Here is a 27,765-nt window from a genome sequence, read left to right as displayed (position 1 = left end):
CACACAGTAATTAGAGGCAAAGCAGATAACAGAAGCCAAGTCCAATTCGGGCAGGGACAGTGAGCCAACTTGCTGTAACCTTGGGCCCTAAGTGGGCCAGTTTCCTTACTTGTGCCCTTGCTACCTGGCATCCAGCTGCTCCTCCCTCCCCTGAACAGGGAACTAGATGCAATCCTTTTCCCACCTCACAAGAGCTCCATCTCTAAATCCCCGTCTCCTCTCCCTAATTCAATAAATGATTGAGCTTATATGAATTAGGGAGCTAGGATGACGTACTACATTAGCCCTCCCAGTCACTGACCAAACCTAAGCCAGACTTCATATTAACACAGGTCCCACCCTCTCAGCCCACCCCAAGGCTTGTCCTGTGTAACTTGGAGGGAGTTGAAGACTATTTCTTGCTTTGCCCTATAGATAGGCGGCATTAACTGCATGCAATAAGTTGCATATTGCAATATAAATAAATTGCACAATATTGCAAAATACGATTCTAGACTATGATTTAGAAGGTCAGAGTACATTGCTAGGAGGCTGTACTGCAAAGAAAGTTTTCCAAGCAGAATGGGAGGCATACTTTCCAGATTGATGATTAAAGAAACTGTGTGGGCTAGAGTCAGCTTGGAAGACTCGAATAACTTAAACCTTCCAGTACCTTCAAAGGTGCTATCATTTCCACTTGGCTATATTTAGTTTTCTCTGCTTTTTGGAAAAGAGATGAGGCAGCTCCAGTCTGTGTCTCCCTTGGCTTTCCCCAGACACCGTAAATGATATTGGCAGCATCCCAGCTCCACCGCTCATAGAATGAAAATCTATTCTTCTTTCTCTTGCCACATTTAATAAACTTTATCTAGAACAATTTCTTGTGCGGTGGCAAAACACAGCACTTACATAACATACTATTTCAGGAGCACTGTTCTCTTGGGCTGGAAACACAGCCCAGTTTCCTCAGTGCTATGATTTAGAGGATGCTCTGCCCCCAAGATAAAGGGGTCCTGATGCTGACATTGTAAAGGTAACGAGGGCCTCTGCAAAGATTTCTAGAAAGAAGTCAGGCATATCCCACCAGCCTAAAGGAACCCAGTGGTCAAACACAACTGTGTAGAAAGAGCCAGACGACGCCCATATTTTATCACTGGCGGTAGATGAAGGCAAAATGCATGCTCTTCAAGGCCTGTCATTTTACCACTCCATCTGTGCAGATCTGGGGAAGTGAAAAGCAGGCCCCATGTGCTCATTCGAGGTTGCATCTAACTGAGGGGCAGAGTCTTATTCATCTGGACAATTAATTTCTGGGAGAGCCATGGAAAGCAGAATCTAGGCTCAGGCCCAAAGAAGGCAGCATGATTGGTTATTAAAAAATGCAGAATTCAAGGGCCAACATCAAGGCCAGTTCATAAATGCAAAAGGCTGGCTCTGAATGGAACAGGACTGCCCAGGAATCAATCCAAGTCCTTCAGCACTTGTGTAAGATGGACCAATACCTTCTAATACCTCTGCATAGCCTAGGGCAGAGTTTCTCAGCAGAAGCACCATGGACATTCCAGATGGTGGATAATTGCTGCGGGGCCATCCTGTGCTTTGCAGGATGTTTGGCAGCATCCTTGGCCTCTCTCCACTGGATGCCTGCCAGTAGCAACCAGTTCTGACAACCAAAAATGTCTCAGACATTGCCCAATATGCCTAGGGGTGGGGGGAACAAAATTGCCCCCAGTTGACAACCACTGGTCTAGACTAACCAGCCTTTCCAGTTTGCCAGGAATTGAGTAGGTTCTGGGGTACAGAACTTTTCATTTTAAAACTGAGACTGTCCTAAGTCCACCTTAACTCTGCCACTTCTGCTGCTAAAAGCCCCTGTCTCTGGGCAAAGCCATCATCTGGGCATCTTAGTCAAGGACAGACCCTGACCCAGTCGGTGGGGTGGGGTGGGGTATGGCTGGAGAACCTGCGTCTGTAACAAGCTCCTGGTGGTGGTGTCCGCTGGCCCACAGACCACACTGGGAGCAGCAAGCCTGGGTTGGAAAGGCCATTCTTGCCCCTTTGTCAGGGCTGATTCTGTGGGGAACCCCTGGGGGTTGGGGCACTGCTTCCCAGCCCCCAGCTGCACACCAGAGCCCACCTCACTGAGCCCGGGCCCCTGAGATTCTGATTTGATTGGTGAGGGGTGGGGTTTACCAGGGAAGGTTCTTAAATAGCCCCAGGTGACTGTGATGTGGAGCCAAGACTGGGAACTCTTCAGCCAGAGGGCTGGAGGCGGCCACAGCACCTGCTCATCTGTGAGGAGCTTCCAAGTGGGTGCTGATGCCTCTCAGCCGTGAGCCAGCCGGCCAGGAGGCCTCCCTATGCTCCGGCGCCATCTCCATGCAGCCTTCCTTCCTGGCTGCAGGGGCCGCTGCTCATTATGGAGAGCTGTCATGAACTACGCTCTGCCCTTGAAACTGGCAACCATGACAGTTATTTCCTTTAATAACTTTTGTAGGAAGGAGGAATCTTTGGCAAAAGGCAAGCATTGGGCAGGGAAGCAGTGGTGGAGACGTGCAATTCCCTGAACGCCTACAGACCCTGTGCTCTGTGTCTGGGGGTGGAGGCACGCGTCTGTTTTCCTGCTGGGTGGCTGGCTGACGATGCCACACTAGCACATGGCTCTGCCCAGGCAGGTAGCAGCTGCTGTGGCACTGGGGCCTGGGCTCGGCCTGCAGCAGGACCACGCTTTGCTCTCTAGAATCCTGGGCTGCGGGAAAGGAGAGTGATAGAGCAAGTGGGCGATGCAGCCACAGAGAACCTCATTGCTGTGGCCAGAGCCACAAGGTAGAGTCCCCGTCCCCAGGCTGACGGTGAGCAGAGGGAGCCGGACCCTCCTCCCCCTCCAGATGTCCTCCTGAGAGCTAACCTCAGTGACTCGAGGGAACAAGCTTTTGGCACAGAGGCCTGTTAAGTGGCAAATAGGAGAGGAGGTGGGAGGAAGCTGAATGCCTATGGTGCAAACTGGTTTCGACAGCTTCTTTCTCTCCCACAGAAAAATCATGTCAGATTAGTACAGGAAAGGCTGGAAAGGAAACACAGAGCGGTAAGGGGGTGACTGACAGTGTTGCTCCAGCGCGGCCCAGGGCCTACGCGAGATGCTGCTTATTGCACGAGGGGTCGGCACTTGGAATGGTGCCCTTGAACGTCACCGCTCTACGCTCGCCATCCTCGGATTGTCCCTCCCAAATCAGAACTGCCACAGTCAAAACCCCTGGGTCCTTGGTTTTAAACATGGCACATATGCTACAACAGCAGAAGCACTGTTTGGAAAATCCGACACATTTTCTCCAGTAGGACCTTACTGAATATTAGATTTCCAGCACATTCTTTCCTTACCCAGAAGCAGGAGAGCTTATCCCTGATCCCCAATTGACTGTTCCATCTGCCCCTCGCTCACCTTTGCTTTGTTCGGTGGGTGCTGTGCCAATGTGGGAAAGAGGGGGGCGCTCGGGGGAAGGAAAGCGGATCCCATCTCCGTCCTGATACCCAGCATGTTTGTTTCTCTCTGCCAGTCAAGAAAGAGGAGGTGCTGGTCAGAGCCGGCGAGTACATGGGCCAGCTGCTGGAGCAAGCGTCTCTGCACTTCTTTGTCACAGCCCGTGTCGATGAGACCGGGGATATTCTGGCCAAGCAGAAGTCCACTGTGCTGACCATCCCCACGATCATCATCAAGGTCAGTGTTAGCATCTCAGACAAGGGAGAACAGCAAGATCGTTGAGTAGTTATTCAGGCTTACTGTGTTTTACTGTGAGTGAGTGTGAGTGTGTGTGTGTGTGTGTGTGTGTGTGTGCTCAAAAAAAAAATGGAGCTAGGATCCTCCTGTTCTTTGAAAGAAGAAAACCACCCAAATATAGACATGCACATATAACACTTTTCTCTCCTCTCCAGATCTAAATATATAGATCTGGCTGCAGATATAAATATAACCTGTAGGTATGAACACACTTGTGGAGGAAGATAAAGATGTGTAATGGATACATATACTTAGAATTCTCACTGCCTCCAGCTTAAAGTGGGTCAGGCCTGGCATGAGATGGAAACCGCTTGGATCGTCTCCACCTGCACTTTGGACAGTACTGCTGTTCATTGCGATATAGTTGTAGCCAGTAGAATGCACAAACTGAAAGGTCAGCGAGATGGCAATGACTTTTCATCCAGGTATTCACCTTGCAACCACCAGAAAATGTCGCCATGACTTTTCCAGTAAATGACCCCTCCCCCGTCACCAGGATAACCACCTTCCTGACTTTTGTCACCACGGGGGTGTTTTTTTGCCCACTTGGCTAGTAGTAGTTTTAACATTTTCTCCCCATTGAGCACCAGAAATCTCTGCCCAGGTGGCTGGAAGGAACTTGGCAGAGGAGGGCTGGCTGTGGCAGCCTGTGTGCTCCCGCATCTCAGGAGCACCGGCAGCATCGTGCAGCCGCATGGCTCACACCTTCCCACCCTGAGAGCAGGTATCCAGTCGCAGCAGGGTCCTCGGAGTCCCACACCTCCTGCCAGCCTCCCCAGGACTTAGAGACCTTCCCAGGCCGCTGGAGAACATTGTCCTTGAAGTGACTGAGTGATTAGCGCAGCTCCTGAGCTGCATCCCTCAAAGTGATAGACAAATCAAAGTTTGACAAAATTTTCATATTTTAAATGCCCCTAGAGTTGGGAGATGGGCAATGGGCTAGGAAGGGGGAGTTGGGCCTTGTGTCTTATAAATAATTTTCTGTGGATCATTTGTAAAACGAATCATTGTTGTGTAGCATTCAAAGTGGCAGCCTTTGTTGGGTCTCAAGACATGTGGGTGACACTGATGACCACCATACAGTGAGTGACCCCAGGACACGGCTCATCCAAACAGACATGTAGTGCCCTCCGAGGGCAAGAGCCCCAGGCCCTGCATTTCTAGAAAGGCTTCCATCATCATCTGTGGTTATCTTACCCCAGTCACCTCCCACAGGTGAGCACCAGAGGCCTTGAGAGGCAAATTAAAATGAGGATGTCCAGGGCCTGCAGGCCGAAGAGGAAACAAAGACAAAATGGGAAAGTGCATTGGTATCCCTCCAGAGGCGCCCTCAGTGCGAGAAAGCATGAACCCGATAGTGAGAGGCTCTGGGTACCGTAAGCAGGGGGCCTGCCCACCACCCCCAGTGGGCAGGCTGCCCCCATGGCCTGCTGTCCCTGGGAAACATGGGGCAGTGCCTGCAGGGTCATCCCAGCTGCACTCAGAGGCATCCCTTACCCTTTCCCACCAGAACAAGGCCTGCCTGCTCTCCCCAGTTATGAAGCCACAGCCTGTCCCTGGGAAGGGCTGGGAGAGAGCATTCCAAGCTGCACAGTGATCAAACCACAGCATGAAACAGAATTTAATGGCACCGCTGATAATGAACTGGGTGTATAAAAGAAACTAATAACTTTCATCTCTTAGACATTATTAATTTGAAGGTTTATTTGTTAGTTGTCTTCTGGGTTTACTTAAAGAGCAGTTTCACTCCCCAGGGGCAGAATCAAATACCATCTCCAACAAGTTGAGTGAGCTGGGCAGGGAGGGTGCACTTTTTAAAAAGTTGTGTTTTTGTTTTATTTTTGATTTCCATTAAGGTGTCAGGGATGCTGTTTTGGGAGGAAACTTAGTCAGAGGCAGAACCATTTGACTGGGACTCAAGCGTGAGAGAAATGGACGTTGTGGCTTCTGTCCAGAGCCGAGGTTGTTCAGGAAAGGAAGCAGGAGGCAGCCTTACGTGAGCTGCCCCTTAACCACTAACCCCATTAACCACATTAACCTCAAAACAAACTAAGTCTCAGCAGGGGAAGAGGTGTTCCTGGGTAAAGCACCTCACACTTTAAAAGCCACCCAGGTGTCCCTGAGCTTTGAGAGGCCTGATTCCAGAAACTAATGGCCTGGGGGCCTGGGAGGCAGCCTAGCCTGCTGGACATATGAAATACAGATGGCAGTCCTCATCCTGAAAGTGACTTAGGGAGGGAAAGACACAGAGGAAAGGCAGGAGGGTGGGGGGAGATGGGAAAGTGTGTAATGTTTATGTTTGTTCGTTTCCCCCCACATCCTGCATGGTTCAGGGTTCAGGATCTGGAAGAGGGCCACATGCAAATGAAAGAGACAAGTAATAATTTGGAAATATTGGGGGGCCAGGCGGGCAAGTCCAACTCAAGGGGAAGGACTACCACTGGTGCTCAGGCCTCGCCAACCTTTTATTGGTTTGGGATACACCCATAGCTCTTAGGTAGGCAATTTCCAGTAACAGGCAGACTAGCCCATCAGCAAGAATTTACATAATAATAAATGGGGAAGTTGCTTCAGCTACCATTGTCTGGACTAACAGTAGGTGCACAGCCCTGACATTTGCCAGGGCTTCAAGCGTCACCAGCCTTCCGGGTTCCTTGTCCATACCTCTCTGCTAGTGAAGACAATAGGCAGCTTCCCACAGGAAAGGAAGGGAGGGAAAAGGGGAAAGGAAAGAGGAAGAAAGAGCAGAGGGGGAAGAGGGAAGAGAAAGAAAATGTTACACTGAAGTATTACACAGGAGACCTTAGGGAGAGGAAACAAATAAACTGAATAAAACAGGAATTGGAGAGGGAGCTAAATGCAACAAAAGTAAAAAAACACAATGGCTCAGAGGTCCAGAATTGCCAAATTCTAGGAAAATGCTAGAACTCTCTGTGCATCACTTTGAGTCTGACATGGTCTACAGCTGACAGAAGCTCTCAAGTTCTCTGCCATGCATGTGCTGGGCACGGGCAGATGACATGTAAGCCAAGGGTTAGGAGGACATGACCTTCCACTCTTAGCTCATGGGCAGGAGGAAGGAAAAGACCAGAACACAGTGATGACAATGATAGCAGCTAGAAAATATTGAGCTCTGTATTATTACACTTCTCTTGTATTTTCTTATTAATCCTCAATACCATTTTATGAGATGGATATTATTATAATCCACACTTTACAGACGAGAAAGCTAAGGCCCAGAGAGGCCCCCTGTGGTATAGAAGTCAAGACATGGGCTTTGGGACCAACTATCTGAGTTCAAAACCTCTTTTCTCAATATAATAAGTGTGTAACCATGGACACATCACTTCTCTTTCTTGGAATCCTTTTCTCATCTGTAAAAGAGAGATAAGGGCAATGCTTCCTTCATAGGGTTGTTGTCAATATATAATGAGTTAATGGATACCTAAGCCCAAGTCAAAGTCAATGCCAAGTATATGTTGGTTGTTGATATTATAGTCATTGTTACTGTTCATATGCAACTCACCCGTGAGCGAGTGCCTGCTAAGGGAAAGAATGAAGCTTCTAACCCAGGTCTTTTGCAGATGACCACTAGGCTACATTGCTCTCACACTGGAACTTCTATAGAAAGTGGAAGATGGTGACTGCCTTCACAAAGTGTCTGTGTTTTTCAAGGGAGAGAGATGACCCGATCATGAGTTTGGTTGAAGTGGGGTATCAAAAATTAAGGCAGTAGATGATCCTCAATGAATGACAGCATTTCAAGCAGTAGCAATGGATGAAGAGACATCTCCAGATCCTAGGAAAAAGACCTAATCAAAAACAAGGAGAAAGGTTGATGGCAGGTATAGGGAGCAGCTAGAGCCTGCTGTGGCTAGAGTTGAGGCTGGAAGCAGGGGACTAGTGTTTATAAACCTAGAATAGCAGCTTGGGGCCATTTTAAGATGAGTCTAAAAATTTTGGATGAGAGCTTTATATTTGAGTCCATGAACAAAGACTTCAGTGAAGATTCTGGAGCATAAATATAACATTACTAGAGGCCCATTGCACAAAATTCATGCATCTGTAGGGTCCCTAGGCCTGGCTGGCAATCAGGGCTGATCTGTGGGGCGACTGGTGTAGTGATCAGGGGCCCCCTGCTGGCACCCACCTTGGCCAGCCTGGGGCCTGTGGGCTGTGCTCTTGCGTTGAGCGTCTGCCCCCTGGTGGTCAGTGTGCATCATAGCGACTGGTCATTCTGCCGTTAGGTCAATTTGCATATTAGGTTTTTATTATAGGATTGCCCCCCTCCCAAGATTTGGAACCTCTTTTCTTTCTCTTCCTCAAAGCCTTGGCCCAAGTCATCATCTTATTCTTGGAATCCCCAGCTCAGCCTGGGGACTGCAGTTTCCTGGCGGCAACTTTGCAGCTGTTCTTAATGAGCCCCCTTTTTAGAGCAAATAGAGGCCAACCTGGAACAATATTGAGCCCTAGCAAAGGAGTTGGCCAGTGGACATGTACTCACATCCTTATGGACCCAGTCTTGGATTACATTCTTCCCGCCAATCATCATGCATGAGTCATAGTGTATGATCTGCATATGGAAAATGGCAGGGAGAGACATTCATTAAACTTTAATGAGCACGCCTCTCTTTTTCCATGCTATCACAATATTTTGATGAAAAAAAGTATATTTTATTAAAATCAGACATAGAATTTTTTTCTGCCTTCCCATGTGTTGATGGTTGTAAGAAGCTTTAAGTCAGAAAAAGACTCAGGCATTTTGGTTTTTAATGAACATCTATTTTTAGGGAAGGATGGAAGCAATGATGGGAATTCAGCTCCAGGCTGCAGACTGGTTTGTCTGGAATCTGTGGTGTGTGATGTAGGAACAGCATTCTGGTGGGGCTCTCCCACTGTCAGTTAGCAGTGAAGGTTTCACATTTTTTCTGCTCTCACCCAAGTCAACTAGAACAAGAACACCAGGAGCCCCTTTTGTAGAGGCACAGTAACCTATAATACTTAGAGATGGCTGCAGTCAGGCCACCTGGGGGTCACAGTCCTACCTGCTTTGGGCTAATTACTCAATCACCTCAGAAGTAAAATGGGTACAATAATAGTACTGACCTCACTGGGTTTCTGGGAGGGAGCAAAGTAATCCTATATAATAAAGAAGTAATATGCAAATTGACCGTCACACCCTTGCACAAGATGGCTGCCCCCATGTGGTCACAAGATGGCCATGCCCACGTCATCACAAGATGGCCACCCCCATGTCATCACAAGAGGGCCACCACAAGATGGCCAGCAGGGGAGGGCAGTTAGGGGCAACCAGGCCAGCAGGGGAGGGCAGTTAGGGGTGACCAGGCCAGCAAGGGAGGGCAGTTAGGGCAACCAGGCGGGAAGGGGAAGGTAGTTGGGAGCGACCAGGCTGGCAGGGGAGCAGTTAGACATCGATCAGCTGGCAGGGGAGTGATTAGGGGGTGATCAGACTGGCAGGCAGAAGTGGTTAGGGGCAATCAGGCAGGCAGACAGGCAAGCAGTTGGGAGCCAGCAGTCCCGGATTGTGAGAGGGATGTCCAACTGCCGGTTTAAACCGGCAGTTGGACATCCCCTGAGGGGTCCCAGATTGGAGAGGGTGCAGGCTGGGCTGAGGGACACCCACTCCCCAGTGCACAAATTTTGTGCACCGGGCCTCTAGCAATTCACATAAAGAGCTTTGCATGGTACTTTGATCATAGTAAGTACTCAATGAAGACCAACATCTATTAGCTTTTACCACACACATTTTTCTTCTCCTCCTCTTTTTCTTTCTCTTCCTCTCTCCTCTTTCTCCTCTTCTCCTTCTCCTTCTCCTTCTCATTCTCATTCTCATTCTTATTCTTAATCTTATTCTTCTTCCCCTCCGCCTCTTTCTTACTCTCCTCCTACTACTTCTCTCTCTCTCATCTCTCTCTCTCATACACACACACACACACACACCCTTTCTCTCTGAACTTCAGTGTCTCCTTTTGCAAAATAATTAAGCCACTAATATTTATAATACTATTTATTGTAATTATAATCTATACTAATAAAAGGGTAATATGCAAGTTGGTCAGGACGCCCTCACATAATGACCAAACAGCAGGCTGCGTGGAGCAACAAGGCTGGCAGGGGAGTTAGTGAGGGATAACCAAACAACTGAACAAGCAGGCTGCGTGAGGCGACCAGGCAGGCAGGGGGATGGCAGTTGGGGGCAACCAGGCCAGCAGGGGGGGCAGTTGGGGGTGGGGGGTGATCAGGCTGGTGGGGAGGGGCAGTGAGGGGCAACCATGCTGGTGGGGGGGCAGTTGGGGGTGACTAGGCTAGTGGGGGGGGGCAGTTAGGGGCAACTAGGCTGGCAGAGGGGGGTAGTGAAGGGCAACCAGGCCAGCAGGGGGAGCAGTTGGGGGCAACCAGGCTGGGGGAGGGGGCAGTTGAGGGTGACCAGGCCTTCAGGAGGGAAAGTTAGGAGCAATCAGGCAGGCAGGCATGTGAGTAGTTAGGAACCAGCAGTCCTGGATTGTGAGAGGGATGTCTGACTGCCAGTTTCGGCCTGGGGATCGGGCCTAAACCGGCAGTTGGGCATCCCCCAAGGGGTCCTGGATTGGAGAGGGTGCAAGCTGGGCTGAGGCAACCACCCCCCACCCCCTCGTGCTATAATTTCGTGCACTGGACCTCTAGTTACATATAAAAGACAAAGTTTCTGTGGGTTAACATCTGTAATGTTTGTGAGAATGCTTAGCCCATGCCAAGACCTGGTAGCTGCTGTTACAGTTTCCTCCTTCCCTGCCTAGGCCCATCTATGCCTGGAAATCCCACAATCACGCCCTGAGAACTGCTCCGAGCAGCATGTGGCCCTCTAGCCTAAAGTGAAGGTAACACTCACCTGGTGGCACTGAATCTGACCGCTGGGTGTCAAGAGTGTGCGATGCTCCCTATGGAACCCTCATGTGTGGGGAGCCAGTCTTTGAAGAGCCTGGAGCAAGGCTGGGAGAGAGAGCAGAGGACCTCCATTCAGGATCTGGGAAATAAACTCTTCTGAGTGCCATTCTAAAACCGCTCAGGTGCCAAGACCTTGGTAGTATTATCCTGTAAAACAAGGCCTGCAGGATTTGCAGAACATCTCTAAACCCCTGTAGAACTCATCTTCTCATATGTGTTAGGAGTAATGCTGCTAAGAGAAAATATAACCCTTTCTATGTATATAATTTTTAAAATTACAATCGTGAACACACGGGTGCTCCAAAAATTTAAAAAATTTTTAAGCACTTAAGAACAATTGACTTTCCAAGACTTTTAAACATGAGTTTTAATGTGCTTCACTTCCCTAGTGCCCCCACAAATGTAGTTGTTGGCCTAGAGTGGCACTAATAAGACTGTAACATGCATTTACCCCTTACTTATTTGTTTAGTTGACTAAAAGAAATTTCTAGTGTTTATTAATCTTTTAGTTTAGTCTATCACTCATTTATTCATTAATTTCTTGAATTCACTCAACAAATAGTTATTTGGTGCTCCCTCTGTAGATAATTGTAGAAAATGCTTTTTAAAAATTATCAGAGAAAACTCGGCATTAAGAACATTTTTATTGACTTTTTCTTTGAAAGATTGCTGGTGATGGCATTCAGCAGTGCCCACCCTTGGTCAGCAGCAGGAGCGCAGCTGCACTGTTCTCTCAGGGGCTGACCACCCCTGCCACCAGCCTATGGGGTTCCTCCTGCATGGACAGTGTCTACAGGGCCTACAGAAGTTGGCAGTTCATACAAATCCACAAGCAGAATGTCTGCTCCACCAGCTCTGACTGGCCAGGCCTCTGTGCTCTGGACTTGCTGCAATGAGGATAACTAACGCAGGTCACACGAGCTATGTCCCTGCCAACCCTCCCCAGGGTGCTGGGACCTACCTCTAGGTGGGCTCCACTCCAGGCTTGTGCAGACTGGGGGGTGGAGTGGCTATGAGGGCACTAAATCCAGCCCACTCACCACTCACTAAGCCATGCAGAGAGTTTCACCCACCCCAGAAAAAGGGGTGCCCTTGCCTAACTTGTGCAGCCACACCCCAGTGCTGGCTCCATGCCCTGCTCTCTTCTGATTGACACACTATTTGGCTTTTTAACAACTGTTCAATGTTGTGTTCTAACGGGAGCCCGGAGGTTAGGTGTGGAATCCTCCTCATGCCCTGGAAGCCCCCACTTTCACCAGAGCAGAGCAAGGCTGGGCTGCTTGCTGTGGTGGGTGCCTGGGCCCTGCTCCTACAATATCCCAACTCATATATCTTTATCCCACAGAAAAGGTTAAATTTGGGGAAACCATTTGAGATGTAATAAGTGCTTCCAAAATGCTTGAGGGCCAGTGGGTAAATTGTAATTAACTACAGTTTTGTGCTGTTCTGTGAAAACCTGAATATTTGAAACTTTCCATCAACACAGAAAATGAAAAGAGAGACCAGGTTCTAACCCTGAACCCTGAACCATTTCCCCCCATGTCTCCAACCAAGCACTTTTCTCCCTTCCCACCTTCCCATGTTCTTCCTGAATGTCACGTATCCCAGGACACACACCTCTGCCCTGCCGGTCCCATGGCCCTGCAGTGGGAGGCGGGGGCAGGTGCCCCAGGGTTGGACTTCTCCCCTTCTCTTTAGAAAGTGTTGATGGAAGCTCCCAGCTTGGCGGTTCTCTTCCCCACACCTAAGAACCGAATCTACCTCATTTCCACAGGGGAACTCAGGGGTGAAGAGGTCCTCATGTCACCCTGCAAGCGTGTCTTCCTTTAGGCCTCAACAGCATTTAGATGGGTAAATGCTAGCGTGTTTCAGATGCTCTGCCCGATCCTTTCACATTAAACCCCCCGGTAACCACCTAAGAAACCAGGCCCAGAGAGCTCAAGCCACTTGGCCCAAGGACACGCCGTGGCAGCCCCCATCCTCCTCCCCATCTTCAGACCTGAGTCCAGCAGGTTTCCCCCCAGCTCCCCCCTGGATGGTCACTGTGTTCTCAGCCACTGTGGTTGTGCCCCTCGGTGCTGTCCTACACCGTTTCCGGAGAAAATCAAACACAATTGTCTGAGCTCCCATAATGAGGGGCTCTGAGCAGATAAAGCCTTGTGATCTGGGACTGTCCCAGGCAGGGCACCCCAGTCATGGCTTTCCATACTCAAGTGCTGACTCTCCACCCACTGATGGCCATTTGTCACAGAGGAGCAGACAGTGGGGGTGCTCCATCAGCCAGGAGGACACACCGCGGGAGCCCTGCCGCCAGAGTGTGCACATCTCCATCTCCCTCCGAAGTCCAGCCGCAGAACAGCCTGTACTTGAGAATGGAAATGAGTACCTGCTAACCAGGTGCCTAAAACATAATTAGCTCTATGCTTATCTGGTTTGCTATTTTTCAATCTTAGTAAAAGACACACATAAAATAAAACATCAAGAATAATGACTCCCATCCACCTTATCATAGAATCCCACTATGTTTAGGCTACTGGTTATTTTTTTAAATGATTATCTCCATCTTTACCCTTAATAGAAAATCCTCTTATCATCAAGTAATGTAATATATCAAGGCCCCAAGGCTATCTTGCCACATTTCACTCTGGCATAGAAATCTAATTCTCTCCCCATAAAGTCGAAAAGACAAAGTTGGGTAGTATATATGTTTTCAAATTTAGTTCAGGGTCAAGTTATAAAATCATTGTGCTCAACTGATAGTTTAGTGATAGTATAAGGTAATACAGTCAATGATTCCTCAATGGGTTTCAGAAAATAATGAGCCTATTTCCAGCAAAGAAAAAGTCACTATTTTTGCTTCTCTGCTGTGAAAGATCACAGTGTATGTGGTGTTTAAAGATGAATGTTTTGGAGTCAGAAAGACCTAGATTTATAGCTGGGTTCTACCAACTTACCATCTCTGTAACTTGGGCATTTTGTCTATTGTCTAAGTTTCAGTTTCACATCAGTGAGATGTGTAATGATCATGTCTACTCCCAAGCTGTAGGGCAGTAGGAAGGACTAACCAAGATAATATAAATAAAATGATGAGAAGAATCCCTGCATTACTAAGTGAACAGCATAAAATGTAAGTTATCATTAATATTGTGGTTACTAATCAGAGTAAGTTAGGGGTGTGGTTAAGCAATGACTGGGGCACTAGACTGTTTGCATTTAGGTCTCCCTTCCCCTACTTACTGCCTGTGTGAACTTGAACAAATAACTTGTCTTCTCTGTGTCCCAGTTTCCTCATCTGTGCAATGAAGACTCATAGCATCTACTCCACACAGTTGTAAGGATTAAACAAGTTAACAGCATTGTTCTATGGGACTTTCTATGATTATGGGAATATTCTAAATCTGTACTGTCCTATGTGATAGCCACTAGCCACATATAGTTACTGAGTACTTGAAATGTGGCTAGTGCAGCCGTGGGCAAACTACGGCCTGCGGGCCAGATCCGCCCATTTGAAATGAATAAAACTATTGAAATAAAAGACCGTACCCTTTTATGTAATGATGTTTACTTTGAATTTATATTAGTTCACACAAACACTCCATCCATGCTTTTGTTCCGGCCCTCCGGTCCAGTTTAAGAACCCATTGTGGCCCTCGAGTCAAAAAGTTTGCCCACCCCTGGGCTAGTGCAACTGAGGAGCTGAATTTTTAATTTAATTTACTTAAATTAAATGTAAATAGCCACATGTGGCTAGTGGCTACCATTTGGACAATGCAGATTAAGAACATTGCCCGACTGTCTTAACCCATTAGCATTTCAACAAATACCAGCATAAGTGTGTTAGCCAGTAGCGGCCGGTGCTGGTGAGCATAGGTTACACACAGGCACCTGCTTCTCCCTGCAGTGACTGTGATGAATTGAATGTCAGTAAAAAATTCTAACAAGGATGGGGTCAAGGATAGGCAACCAGGCATAACTCCAAGTTTCCCACTCCCAGACATCTGTGTGTCAAGGTCCTGATTAGACCCTTGTAACTGTAAACCAAGGACGTTTGTAGTTTCTGTGAATAAAAGCTCGCCGAGCACCAAGTTCGGGGCTGCTGCAGGAGGAAAAAGCCTGTGGCAGTCACTGGCCAGTTCAATAAATCCTCGCTTGCTGTTTAAGACCTAATTGGAGTCGGTGGTCTTATTCTCGCGAATGTTGGTCCACAACATGACCACAGGCTGAGGAGGAGAAGAAAGTTCATGATTGAAAGCACTGGAAGTAAGGGGTGTGGGGTGAACTCCTAGATCATATGGATCACATTGCCAACTAAATTCATTCTTTCTCAAACTTTTTCCTTCAACCCCACTTCAGTTTTGAATATAGTTATGTACATTGTAAAGCATATACTCCATGGAAGAGATCTTGTGATTTCCTAAAAGGTAATTTCTTCCCAAAAGTTTGTGTGTGTGTGTGTGTGTGTGTGTGTGTGTGTGTGTGTGAATAACTTTCTTGTTTACCAAAGAATCAGTTGTCATTATCATGGAATAGCATAAAAGACAAGAACTAAGTATGATAATTTTGGTGAATGATGTTTAAAGTGGAAAAGCATTTTTTGTCAATTTTTCAAAACAGAGATATTTTACTTATTTTTTATTTTTATTTATTTATTTTTAATTCTTAAAGTATTACAAAGGGTATTACATATGTCTCCTTTTTTCCCCCGCCCTTGACAATCCCCTGGCCTCCCCTACCGCCCAGTGTCTTATGTCCATTGGTTATGCTTATATGCATGCATATAAGTCCTTCGGTTGATCTCTTACCACCCCTCTTCTGCCCCCCTCCCCTCCCCAGCCTTCCCACTGCAGTTTGACACTCTAAAACAGAGATATTTTAAATGGAAAAATTTAAAGAATCAGGGCCATCAAACCTGGAAAATAAGTTAATAACACCGAGTATACATATGCTTTATCCTTTTCTCTGGTTCAAGTAATAGCTACCCTTCTCTAAGGTGAATACACATAAAAGTGTCTTCTTGATCTAACTCTCTGGATTGCTAAACGCTCCCTTTACTTGAGGTTTTATGAGAGCAAGGAAATCAGAAACATAATTATGCTGATATGAAAATTATTTTTACAGCATTAAAGAAAAGCAGTGCAGATTCCCTAAAAAAAAAAAAAAAATAGATTTGAACAGACATTTTCAGCCACAGTGGTCATCATTCGCAGCACTTCATAGATACCAGAGCGTGGCACACCATTCAAATAAACACTCAATATGAAAATACTGTGCCTATGTTCCATTTTCCTCAACAGAATGAGGGGAAATATCCCCACTTAAATTCCTAAGCAGAAAATAGTGATGTTAAATTTTGGGCAGGCTTTTACATTTGGTTTGGTTTGAGTTTTAAGGCTCATTATCATCTCAGTAGTTAGGCGGAGGAAGTTTAAATTTGGATATAAGAGACAGATGTCAGGAAAGTGACACTGAGTCTTTGACAATTGCAAAAGAAGCATTCCCCAACCTGGAAGGGCCCTCTTTTTTCATCTTCCTACCCCTTCCAAGCCCCTTCTCCATCCCAGGACCAGGAAAGTCTGGGCAGTATTTATATACTCCAGCTGCAGCTAATTATAGAGATAATCTCTGGAAGCAACCTGATTAGACATGACATGAAATTACCTAGAAGACTTAATATTTTAATCATATTCATATCTAAAGCCTACCCATGAAGGCCCAAACACACAGGCCAACTTTTCAAATACCTGACTTCCCCCATCACTGTCATCAGTGACCAGGAAAGATGCACGTGGCTTTCCACAGCCGATCTTCCCGTGGTGCTCGCCTCCCAGTGTGGAGATGGTTCTCGTCCTGGAGCCCCCGATCCCCCGAGGGCCATGCAGCGATCACAGGGGTCTATCCAAATGAACCCCCTAAAACTACTTGCAGTTGTGCATGTCTCATATTTGTCACTGTATAAATCTGTGTGGAGGAAGAATCAATTGATATTTTCAGATGTTTTAAGGGGCTTGTGCTCAGACTTATACGAGTATACAGGAGGCGGATCGCTCTAAAATATCCCCCCCCACCACCACAAATTAAAATGATCAGAGCAAATAATGTTACTAGTAGTGTCTCTGAAGGAGCCCTATTTTCTTGAATTTAGATAGTTTTTGTAGATGTTATCTTTAGTTTGTATTTTTTTAATGCAAAAAAATTTTTTTCAACTTAAAGTAGACAGGCTCTACCGCCTGAGGTGCTAATGTAATTGTTTGGGGAGGGCCTAGACCTCTATAATTTTAAAGTTTTCCAGTGATTCCATTGAGTGTGCCAGGCTGGGGACCACTTACTAAAGTGCTACTCACACTGCCTGGCTCACAAGCCATGCTCCGTGGTGACAGCTGCTGTGGTCACCATCATGGTCACCGTCTGCTCCACCCCTGATTCCTGTGAGCCTGCTCTCCACCCAGCCCACCCCGGGAGATGGGGATCTGATTGTAATAAATATGGATGGGGAATCAGCTACAATTTTCATTTTTCTTACACATTTAAAAAATCCCATAGATATAAGTTTAGTCACAAACTGTATGTTCTAGATTAAAGCCATAAAGTTCTATTCTTGACTATAGAGTCTTCTTCTCTGGGCAGTGTCCTTCCCCTTTCATTAGAAAGTCTCATTTCCACATGACATTTTCTATATGACACACACTGCTTAAAGAAATAAGGTATAATAATGATTGGGTTGTTGTATAGGAAAATCAAATAACCACTAAATTCCTTTTTTAAGCAGTCAGCCTAATTGAACAATATTTACTGGGCATTGGCTAGATATTGGAGTAAAAAGTAGGCTAGAATATAAGGTGAATAAGACAAACTCCCCCAGCCTGGCTGGTGTGGCTCAGTGGTTGAGTGTCAACCCATGAACCAAGAGGTTGCTAGTTTAATTCACGGTCTGGGCACATGCCCAGGTTGTAGGCTCGATTCCCAGTAAGGGGTGTGCAGGAGATAGCTGATTGATGATGTTTCTCTCTCATCGAAGTTTCTATCTCTCTGTCATTCTCCCATCCTCTCTCTCAATAAAAACATTAAAAAAAAAAACTCCCCCAAGCTTTGCCACTTCAAAAAGCAGAAGCTGCAATGCATTAGCCATTACCATGTGTCATGATGCTTTATATGTACTATGTAATCCTACCCTTTTATTGCAATGAAGGACTTTTATTATTATCTTGTTCCCAAATAACTTAGTACTTTACAGTTCCATCCACAGGATACATAGCCTCTAAGCAAACAAGCTAATGCTATAGGCACCTGGACATGTTCCAGCACACTGTGTTGGTGATGGGAAAGCATGTAGTTCCGGGTGTGTGGCACAGTGCGGCACAGAGTAAACACAACTACTGGTAACAGCATTCCCTAGATCACCCCATAGAAGTGTCAGTCAGTTCAGAGCCAAGGAAACAGTCTCAGAGGGGATGAGGAAGTCATAAGACCCCACTCTTAGGAAGTGTTGAAGTTGGCATTGAACTCTGGCATCTCCTGCCAAACACTTGATCCTGCTGAGATATGGATAAACTCACCCACAATTAGCTTCACCCTCTCCTGACTCAGATGTTGTAGCTGCAAATGAAGTCTCTTCTGACTATTTTAGTGTCCAGCTTCCTCTCTTCAAGTTCAACAGTGAGAACTCCCTCTTTGAACATAGTTCTTTATAGTGTTTCTAATAGTGAGAAGGCACCGGCTCCCTGGAGCATTTTTTCCTCTTGAACTTGGGAATTCTCTAAGTCCTGGCAAGAAACCTGAGCCCTATCCGGAAGCAGAGTTCACCTGGCCACCCTCACCACGAAACCTGTTACTACACCAAATGCATTTCCACCGCCTGCTGACAAAGAGCAGCCAGTAGCCAGGCTATTAACCTGAGTTCTAATTAGGGTGGTTTTTATAATGAGGAAAAGAGTGTGGTTCTAATTAGTAATTTTCCATCTTTTTCTCAGTAGGTATCTCCCAGTCAAAGCAATAAGGTATCTGCATCGCACTGGTTCCTTCCCTTGCCAAAAAATAATACTACTGCAAAACAGAAGCAAAAGTGAAGGTGGTTGAGGACACAGGAGAGCAGAGAGAGGTTTTATGTGCTGCTAATGAGCTGTGTTCTCCCCCCCAACTCTTCTCTTAGGTCCGTGGCGCTCAGATGGTTGGTTCTGACATGGTTGTGACAGTCGAGTTCACCAATCCCTTAAAGGAATCACTGAAAAACGTTTGGATACGCCTGGAAGGTCCTGGAGTGATAAAACCAATGAGGAAGATGTTCCGGTATGTGCTGAAGGTTTGTGGGAAGGTGACGTGGGGCTGTGGGACATTTAGTTCTCCGTCTCTTTTCCAAACTTACACCTAATTCCCAATGAAAATGTCTCAGAAGCTGCCACTTCCTTACTGGCATTTCTGTGGGGCGTGAAGTAAAAATAGGGCTGGTTTTATCAAACTTCCATCACTTAATTCCTAAAACCGTCCAAATGAGGTGGGTACAAGTATTATCTTCCTTTGAGAGGAGAGGAATTTGAGGCTTTCAGAGGTCAACTGATTTATCCAGAGGTGCACAGCTTATAAGAGTGACACCAAGATTCAGACTCTGCTGATTCCAGAACCAAGTGTCCAGCATTTTTGTGCCTTACCACTTCCTCATGTATCAATTCTACTAATGTGTCAAATATGTTACTAATAGCATATATGTCAAATCTGCTATTCCTTAAGTGTTCCTTTTCTTGGATTATTTCTTCCCAACTCTACCTCCCAGACTTCACCAGCCCAAGCACTCAGGAGAATAAAGGTGAGTCTGAAGAGTTCTAGACTTTGTTTCCTAGTCAGGGAACCAATGACTACCCCAGGCCCATAATAATAGAAATGAAAGTCTGCTTCATTCCAACCTAGCACCATCAGATTGTGCCAGACAGTTCTCAGCTTCTTTGGCTTCCACTGACAAATGCCGTCACCCACAAAACAGACCAGAATGCTCAGCTAGCACTAATTGTTAAAAAAACAATGGTACCTTTTGATCCTACCAATGGTCTGAATTCTGTCATCTGGAGCTATACACAAAATAAGGCCCATCTCTCTTCCATCTAATTACTTGCAAATGTTTGCAAACAGCTGTCACATCTTCCTTAAGTCTTCTCTATACCTGCCCTGACTTTATTCCTCTCGCCTCTAATATGGTTTTAGCTCCCTCCCTCTCCCACATCCTCCAATTTGTCAGTATTCCTCTTAGAGTGTGACACCCAGAATAGATCCCAATCTCTGAGGTTTATTACTTTCATTTCTACCACAAATAAGTCCCTGTCGGCATCAATCAATCTAGCAAATTTCCTGTGGGGTGACCTTCTAAGGTATAGAAAGGGAGGTGGAGGGCTTTGAGAACTGCCTGATGACCAGAATAGCTGGAGATTGTCCCAATGTCCTTTATAGAAACAACCCTGTTTTGTAATCTGTGGGACAACTACAAGGCCTCCTCCACCCCTTCTGGGGCACCTTTAAAAACCAACCTGCCCACTAAGGGCTCCCTGCATTTCTTTCAAATTACAGTGCTCACAGCTTCTGCACACCAGAAGAGATGCCTGATGCTGGTGGATGCAATAAACAGCAGAGAAAATAACTTGAGTGCTTAAAAAAAATGCAAGCACAAAACATAACAACCTTCCTGTACTAATAGGAAAGTTGCAGGAGGAAAAAAGAATTAAATTAGAAATCAACCCTAGCTTGAGGGAGAGGTCAGCAATAATAGCCCTGTTTTGTCAGAAACCATAGTCAACCCTCACTCGTTCTCGCACCTTCCAACCTGAATCAGATGCAAGAATCGCTTGGCAAAGTGAAACGTATCTTCTTCAGCACAACCCCCGGCTGAATTCAATTTTTGCTTCTCAATCAGTAACCCCACAAGCCTCATCTGAGGGTACTTTTGCACCTTTAGTCCTGCTACCTTTATAACTTGGCTGTGCCAAGAATCCCACCTTGATCGAAAGCCAGTGCATGAAAGAAACAATCTGTGTGTTAGAAGAAAGAGTAATGCTCACACAGTAAGTACAATGACCCACTACTTGGGAGGTATAAGGCTCAAAATAGGTGCATTGATTATTGTTAATATCTGACCTTGGGGTGGGGAAAGTAGAGTGAATAGGAAAGGATGAAAGAGGTTAGTCCTTACATGGGCATTAGGCAAATGTCCCACCCATACTCTGCCTTAAGCTACTATTACTAGTTACTTCAATATATTGGTCTATGGCAGGTAGGTAACAGACAGGACACCAGTTCCTCCGTCTCTCATGGGAAGTCAGATCCGGGGGTGGATCTCTCCAAAGTCAGGCAGCTTTATATTTCAGAAACTGTCAAAAATTGTAAAATATATATATATAAATATATATTTTATATATTATATATATTTATATATATTTATATATAAAATTGTAAAATATTATATATATATATATATATATATATATATATATATATATATAATCTAGTGTAGGCTTGGGACTTTGGGGAGAGTACTGCTTTATCCATTTCCTCCTGACTCCAGCACACACTTTCACAACCAAGAACTGAGCCCGCGATGCCCACAGCCATATTACCAGATAGCTAGAAACACTCCAGAGTGCCCTCTGCTGCCAAGATCTGGTCTAAGAGTGGCAGGTCTATATAAGGACTTGGGCTCTTGAAAAGGGCAATTCTGTAGAAGCAGAATCCTTCACAAGGCTGAGTTCCTTTCTAGGCCACATTGGAATAGTAAAGGGAGTCACCACCCTGAGGTCCACCCACACCCCTGCAGGGATCCTAGAAGGTAGGGTGTGTCTTGTTCAAAACAGTGGGTCTGGAAGGTAGGAGCTGGTGAGCTGGGAATTGAACTAGGAACAAGGAAGGCAGTGGGTGCTGTGTCATATTCCTTCATCAGGGTATAAGCTAACTCTGCTCTGAGAAGGTTTACCTTCCTGCTCTTCCCCCACTTCCTCTCACAGAATCTCAGCTTTCAAGTTTCTGCACTTGATATTCCCAGGACATAAAATAATTCATCTTCCAGATTCATTTTTCTCTTTTAAAAATGATCAGGTTCAGGGAGTTATTTCATGAGAAAAGTTCCCTGACTTTGTGATTTTGTTTTAAATGTTGAGTTTTTCAAGTAGGACGGAAGCTGAGGGCTAGACCCACGGAGGACAAAGCATAGAGAGTTGCAGTTTATTGTAATAATAATCCCATTTGCCCGCATGTGTTCAAGATGATAAATGGCCAGCATATCCCGATGGCTCAGCACATTACCAAGAACCATTTATCACCATGTCCATCCGCAGGCAAATAAGATTATTCCAGTATTACTCCACTCACCAAGGTGGGGAAAGGATTTAGTTCTCTCTTTCTGCATCTATTTGTCTGTAGGCAAATGCATACTTAGACATGCATGTGTGTCTTCATGTAGCATCCTTGTGTGATGCTCAGATGTGATAAGTGTACACGTGTACATGCATGAGATACAGGTGTGAATATCATCATGTGAGCAAGTTTATGAGTGAGCACAAAGAATGTGAAGCTCAGAGACTACAGTTTCGGTCTGAGGGAGCTACCTGCATTACATGGCTGCAGGCCAGGTCCCTGAGCAAGATGACTATTTCACAAAGTGTTTCTGACTGATCACTTGGGGAAACCAGAGAAGGGAAAATGAATGGATTGGGGTAAAAATAGCACAATTTATTGAGAAATAAATATCTCAAAACTATATTCTTATTGAACTAATCACTGCAAATTAAGGATGGATAACTTTTTTTCCACATACAGGCAGGAGGAATCTACTGTCCTAAATTATTTTGCAGATCGTCCAGGCAGAGAAAACAGCAGCCACAAAAGTGACTGTGATAATAATAAAAATAACACCACATACCTAACACTTGGCACTTCCCATGCTGTGCCATAGTTCTAAGCACAGTACAAATATAAACTCTTCACACCCTGTTCAATATCCCATAGTATCCACCTTTTACAGGCGAGGAAACCCACAGTGAGGTCAGTGATTTTTAAATCTTGAATCATAAAATCAATTTACTGAGTTTGAAAACTACATATATAGGTTATATGTGTGTCCTTTTCACATAGTTTGGCTTTTCTATAACTGATTTAAAGAATTTATATAGTCGCATTTATAAAGAAAAAAATTATGAAAAGTGTTAGCAAATACCAAATTAATGGAGACATTTAGCCTATCAGTGTAAAGTCAAAGCCTAGAGCAGCCTGAGAGGCTCCCAAGGCCTCGGCGCCTTTCTCAGTTCACTGGCCACAGATATGAGAGACAGGGACTTCTTATTTACTAACTGGATTTCTAGGACTTGGGCCTCTTTCCTTTTTTTCCCAGAGGACACACCCACAGCCAGTTGAAGTATATATTGTCATAGTGACATTTGAGAAAATCTTTGGTTCCAATTTCACATGGCACAGGTCAAGCACAGGCATGTGGCCCATGCTTCTCCCTTCACTCTGGCTCTGTCTAAAGCGATTCAGTGTGGGTCCAACCCCGAGAGCAAATGGGAGCTCATGTGGCTGAGGCCCTTGGACCACTCCAGACTTCACAGTTCTTCCTTGCAACACCTCCAACCACCTGAGTCCAAAGCTACAGTGTTACCCCCAGATCCTTTGGTCCCCCAGGTCCCTCCACAGTGTAACAAAGATTCCCTCCTCCAGTCCCTGGACAATCTATCTATGGATCTATCCACAGAATTCCTCTACACAATGCATTTCTCATTTCTGAACACAAGTGCCCTTGTTGTGTCCCCCAGTGTGTCTTTCTTTTTCCATCATCCCTGACCATCGGGCTCTGTGGCCATGTAAACTTCCATATGTCCCTTTGGATCTCGGTTTCCTCGTCAGTAGAATGAGACCATTGAACTAAGTGATTTCTAACTGCCTTCCAACCCTCACATGCTGAGCCTCAGTACCCCCTGGAAATAATCAGATCCCTTACCCCTCTTATCAATTCATTTCCCTGATGCTCTCCCAGAAAAGCACTGGCCCAGGGCCCCATGCAAAGCCACCCAGCATGTGCCCTCCCTGAGAGTCAGAGAGCAAAGACCAAGAATCCGCCATGAACAGCACTTACCTGAGAAATCAAACTTGTGGAAAAGCAAGCACAGTGATCAAAAAGTCATCTTCTTATAGGGTATAGTATGAAATACACTATACAGTAGTAGAAAGAGCATGGATTTGGAAATCAGATAAACCTGGGTTCAAATTTCATCTCTGCCCAGTAACAGCTCTGTGGTCTTATAAAAGTTGCTTTGCTTGTTTAATCTTCCATTTTTCTTAACTTTAAAATGTGTCAAATAGTATCTAGCTCAACCATCATACATATAAAACCTGCTGTAATCTCCTCCTGAAGCTGACATGGGTGATATATGTGATACGCCCCAGAGAAGCTTAAAACCTCCTAACCCTGATTGACCTCAGTTACGCACCACAGTGGGCTTGGCCATGAAGCTTAGGAAGGCCTCAGAGCATGGGCTGCAGAGCAAGAGGAGAATACCAAGACCATCAAAGGCTAGGCTCTCTATCAACAGGCAACCGATGAGGAGCAGAAAAGTGCATGGGCAGAGGACCCAGTTTGGTGGTTGAAACAGTATTACGAATTACAGAGCATGCAGATACTCCGAGTCATTTGGCAGCAGGCAGGGTTATGATCTTGGGCCTGGGAAAAGGTCTATCCCAAGGAGGCTGGTGAGAACTAATCAGAGCATTGGCACCTCAGCAAAGGTGTCCAAGGGATTCAGATAGGAGTCGAGTCCCAGATGGGGACTAGAGTGTCAAAAAATGAGCCAAGGCAGTTCAGTCACATTGGTGAGGCTACTATGGAGGCTTGGGAACAAGTTAGAGTTCAGTTAACTCGTGGGTGGTAGGGCTCAGACCAGCTCCACCGAACACTGCATGGACCACATATACTGAGAGACATGCTGATGCATCCACGAGGAAAAAACCATGGCCCAAGGGACTGTCACTGGCAGGCTCTGGCAGAGCTTCCTCCTTTGGGTTGTAACTAGTGGAACCATCTGGTCTTCTAGCCGCCATCAACTGAGAGAAGAGAGCAGGGCTTCTCACTGCTTCCTGATCAAGGTGGGAAACTGGATCTGCCTCTGCGGGAAGTAAAACCTTTCCTCTCTTTTCATCCTTCCAGTGAAATCCGGCCCAACTCCACTGTGCAATGGGAAGAAGTGTGTCGGCCTTGGGTCTCTGGCCTTCGGAAGCTGATGGCCAGCATGACCAGCGACTCCCTGAGACATGTGTATGGCGAGCTGGATTTGCAGATTCAAAGACAACGTACTGTGTAAATGCAAAGGAGGCTGAGATGGACCCAGGCACTTGGCCTCTTCTAGTCTTGGCTGAGGAAATTCTACTGCAAAAATAGTTAGCTCTTGCTTTAACTTAGTTGTGAAGACCCAGGCAGGACTGGACAGGGTGCCAGAGCGGGGATGCTGTGCATTTCAAAGATAGACTTGCCCAAACTCAGGCTATTCATAGTGGGAGCTAGTTTTTCATCTCTCTCCTTTCCAAAGGATTCTGAGGATTAGCTTTAATTAAGCCCTAATTAAACTCTCATATCTCATAAGAGTAAAAGTCATAATTTATCATCACAAATGGCTGCAGCTTCAAATATCAGAGGACTTCCCTTAGCAAGGGGATTTGCTAAATACCTGGCCTCATGTAAAACAAGATTTCTGGTCCCCCATTCATACTTTTATAAGGGTGATATACTCCCCCAAATGGAGGAAAGCACATGATTCAGTCCTAAAATTCTATTTCCCTTTCTTAGAAGCAGGCTCTGCCCTCCGTGTCAGAATATTTTTCCCATGGATTGAGTACAACATCATTTGTCTTCTTGGCAAAGCTCAGGAAAGGTCTTTTATCTTGCACCTGCAGCAAAGTAACTGCCTGCCAAATTTCACAGATTTGCCTTGTGAGAAGATGTGGCCCCCTATTAACAAATTGCATTTGTGAGAAACTTAATCACCTAAGAGGAACTAAGAAAGCAGGTGCAATGCTCAGATCTATTAAATAATGCAGTTTTGTGGTGCATTTTATAGGTGGTGTCACACCATGGCCTGATTAGCAGGAACCAATAGCCCTTACTTTAACCCTTTCTGGGCTGCAGTACAAGCGTACCTCAAACCACCACAATGAAGCAGAGTATCCTAATAAAGTGAGTTGTAGTTGTTTTGCTGGTGAAGGATCTTGCCTTCAATTTGTAAAAATTGCAAGGATGCCTGTACTAGAAATTAATGAGTCTAACTTGCAATGGGAGGAATCAGGAATTAGACTCTTTAATTAGTAATTATACTTCACCTGTCTCACTGGGATCATTTTGCATAATGATACATTTTAGAGACAGAATATGCCCAATAATTTGGAGAAGCAGGAAGATTTAGTGACCAAACCTGTGGGAGGATGGGCAGCCACTAATTCTCTCTTGTCCTTCACATCACCCATGTCCAGACCTCAGGTCATCACCCACATGCTGAGAGGTAGTATGGACTCTGCCTTGCAGACAGCTAGTAGCACTGCAGACCCTATAACAGAGGATGCTGACGTCATTTGTATTGTGCTCCGAGGCATTCATTTGCAAAGCTGATGCATGGTCAGAATTACCCCACTGATATTTCTAGGGTGTGATTTAGGTCAGTAGATTGTGATTCTTAACAAACAAACAAAAAAGAGCAGAAGAAACCTGAGGGAGAGGCCAGAATGGAATTCTTAGTCTATATAACCACATTTCTAAGTCTTTGAGACTGTTTATGAGCTTTTAGCACCAGGAGTCCATGAAGGTAGCTAGTCCCCTATGGGAACATCATACTAACTCTACTAAGTAATCTCCCAGCATTTGCCAAGCCTTCCAATATCCAATTTTAAAGTTAAAGGCATTCCGTGAGACTGTCAAGCCGACTTAATGTAGTATATTCTTATTAACTAGAATGTAATCAAAGCTTAAAATAAAGTTAACCTGATTGTGTTTGCATCTGTACAAAAGTGAATGCTTTGAATTTTCAGTATAACATACTACTACTCAATTGCTCAATAAATCACCCTTCATTAGTAGGTCACCCACCTGGACAAGAAGACAAGCATTTCTCCTTTCAAAAAATTGACCACAGTTGGTATTGATGTCAAAGTAAGTTCTCCTTGTTGCTCTCTCTATATTTTAACCACATTCACTGGAGGAAGAGGTTTACATATTTAGTTCAAAAACAAGCTTCTAGAAACTTTCTCATGAACGATCTTATTAATCATTAGGGTAAATCAGTGGACAAGCCAGCATGAATACCTATTGTAATGAATACTTGTCATAATGAACACCTTTTGTGGTCTTAAAACAGAGATAGAAAATATATGGCAAATATGCACAGGAGAGCCTACATTCATGGTAGACATCACTCAACAATTGCAACTCATATTGCACCTCAGAGACCTTCTCCACACAGTACTCCAGGAAGCTATTACCAACTAATTTGGAGTTGGCACACAAAACTTATGTGCTATGTCTACTTTAGAGCCAGTCCAACTCTTTTAATAGCTGAGATTCTATACCATATAATAATACTGTGGCTCTACAAATTATATTTTAGCAATGGTAAGCAATGTATCTTAGATAGCAGCAGAGATTCTAAATTCTAGTTTCTGCCTATACTAGTCCTCTGTGCCTTTGAAAAAATCCTTATTTGCGTTTATAGCTTCAGTGGCTAAAGAGGGGTAACAACACTTACATTTCCACAAGGTTCTTCTGGGGAATATATCAAGCAAACCTTAACAACAACACATGCAAAACTATGGGCAGATAGATGATGATAGATATATGATAGAAGATAGATAGATAGATAGATAGATAGATAGATAGATAGATAGATATTGTATGAATATATATATATATATGTATATACATATATGGTTTTTTAAAATACTTTTACTTCATCAACCTCTAAAAGGAGTAAATATAATTATTTCCAAACTGTTGATGAAGAACTTAAAAAGGTCTACAAAGCCATGTGTCATGGCAAATTAAGCGGGGGCAGGAGTATGCAGTG

At 45.2% G+C, this 27,765-nt stretch overlaps 1 protein-coding gene across 1 annotated transcript in view; it reads left to right on the top strand.

The window, feature by feature from the left end:
- Window positions 1–26,707, top strand: part of F13A1 (coagulation factor XIII A chain) — a 188,057-nt gene extending 161,350 nt beyond the window's left edge. The window contains exons 13-15 of the mRNA XM_081087925.1: window positions 3,534–3,694; window positions 18,846–18,982; window positions 24,867–26,707. Of these exons, the coding sequence (XP_080944051.1) occupies window positions 3,534–3,694; window positions 18,846–18,982; window positions 24,867–25,020 (452 nt within the window). The 3' untranslated portion in view covers window positions 25,021–26,707. The remainder of the gene's footprint in view (window positions 1–3,533; window positions 3,695–18,845; window positions 18,983–24,866) is intronic.
- The last annotated feature ends 1,058 nt before the right edge of the window (window positions 26,708–27,765 follow it).

The sequence above is a fragment of the Myotis nattereri genome (genome assembly GCF_964212035.1).
Source record: "Myotis nattereri genome assembly, chromosome: 3".
Taxonomy (NCBI): domain Eukaryota; kingdom Metazoa; phylum Chordata; class Mammalia; order Chiroptera; family Vespertilionidae; genus Myotis; species Myotis nattereri.
This window is presented reverse-complemented; position numbering and strand designations above follow the sequence as displayed.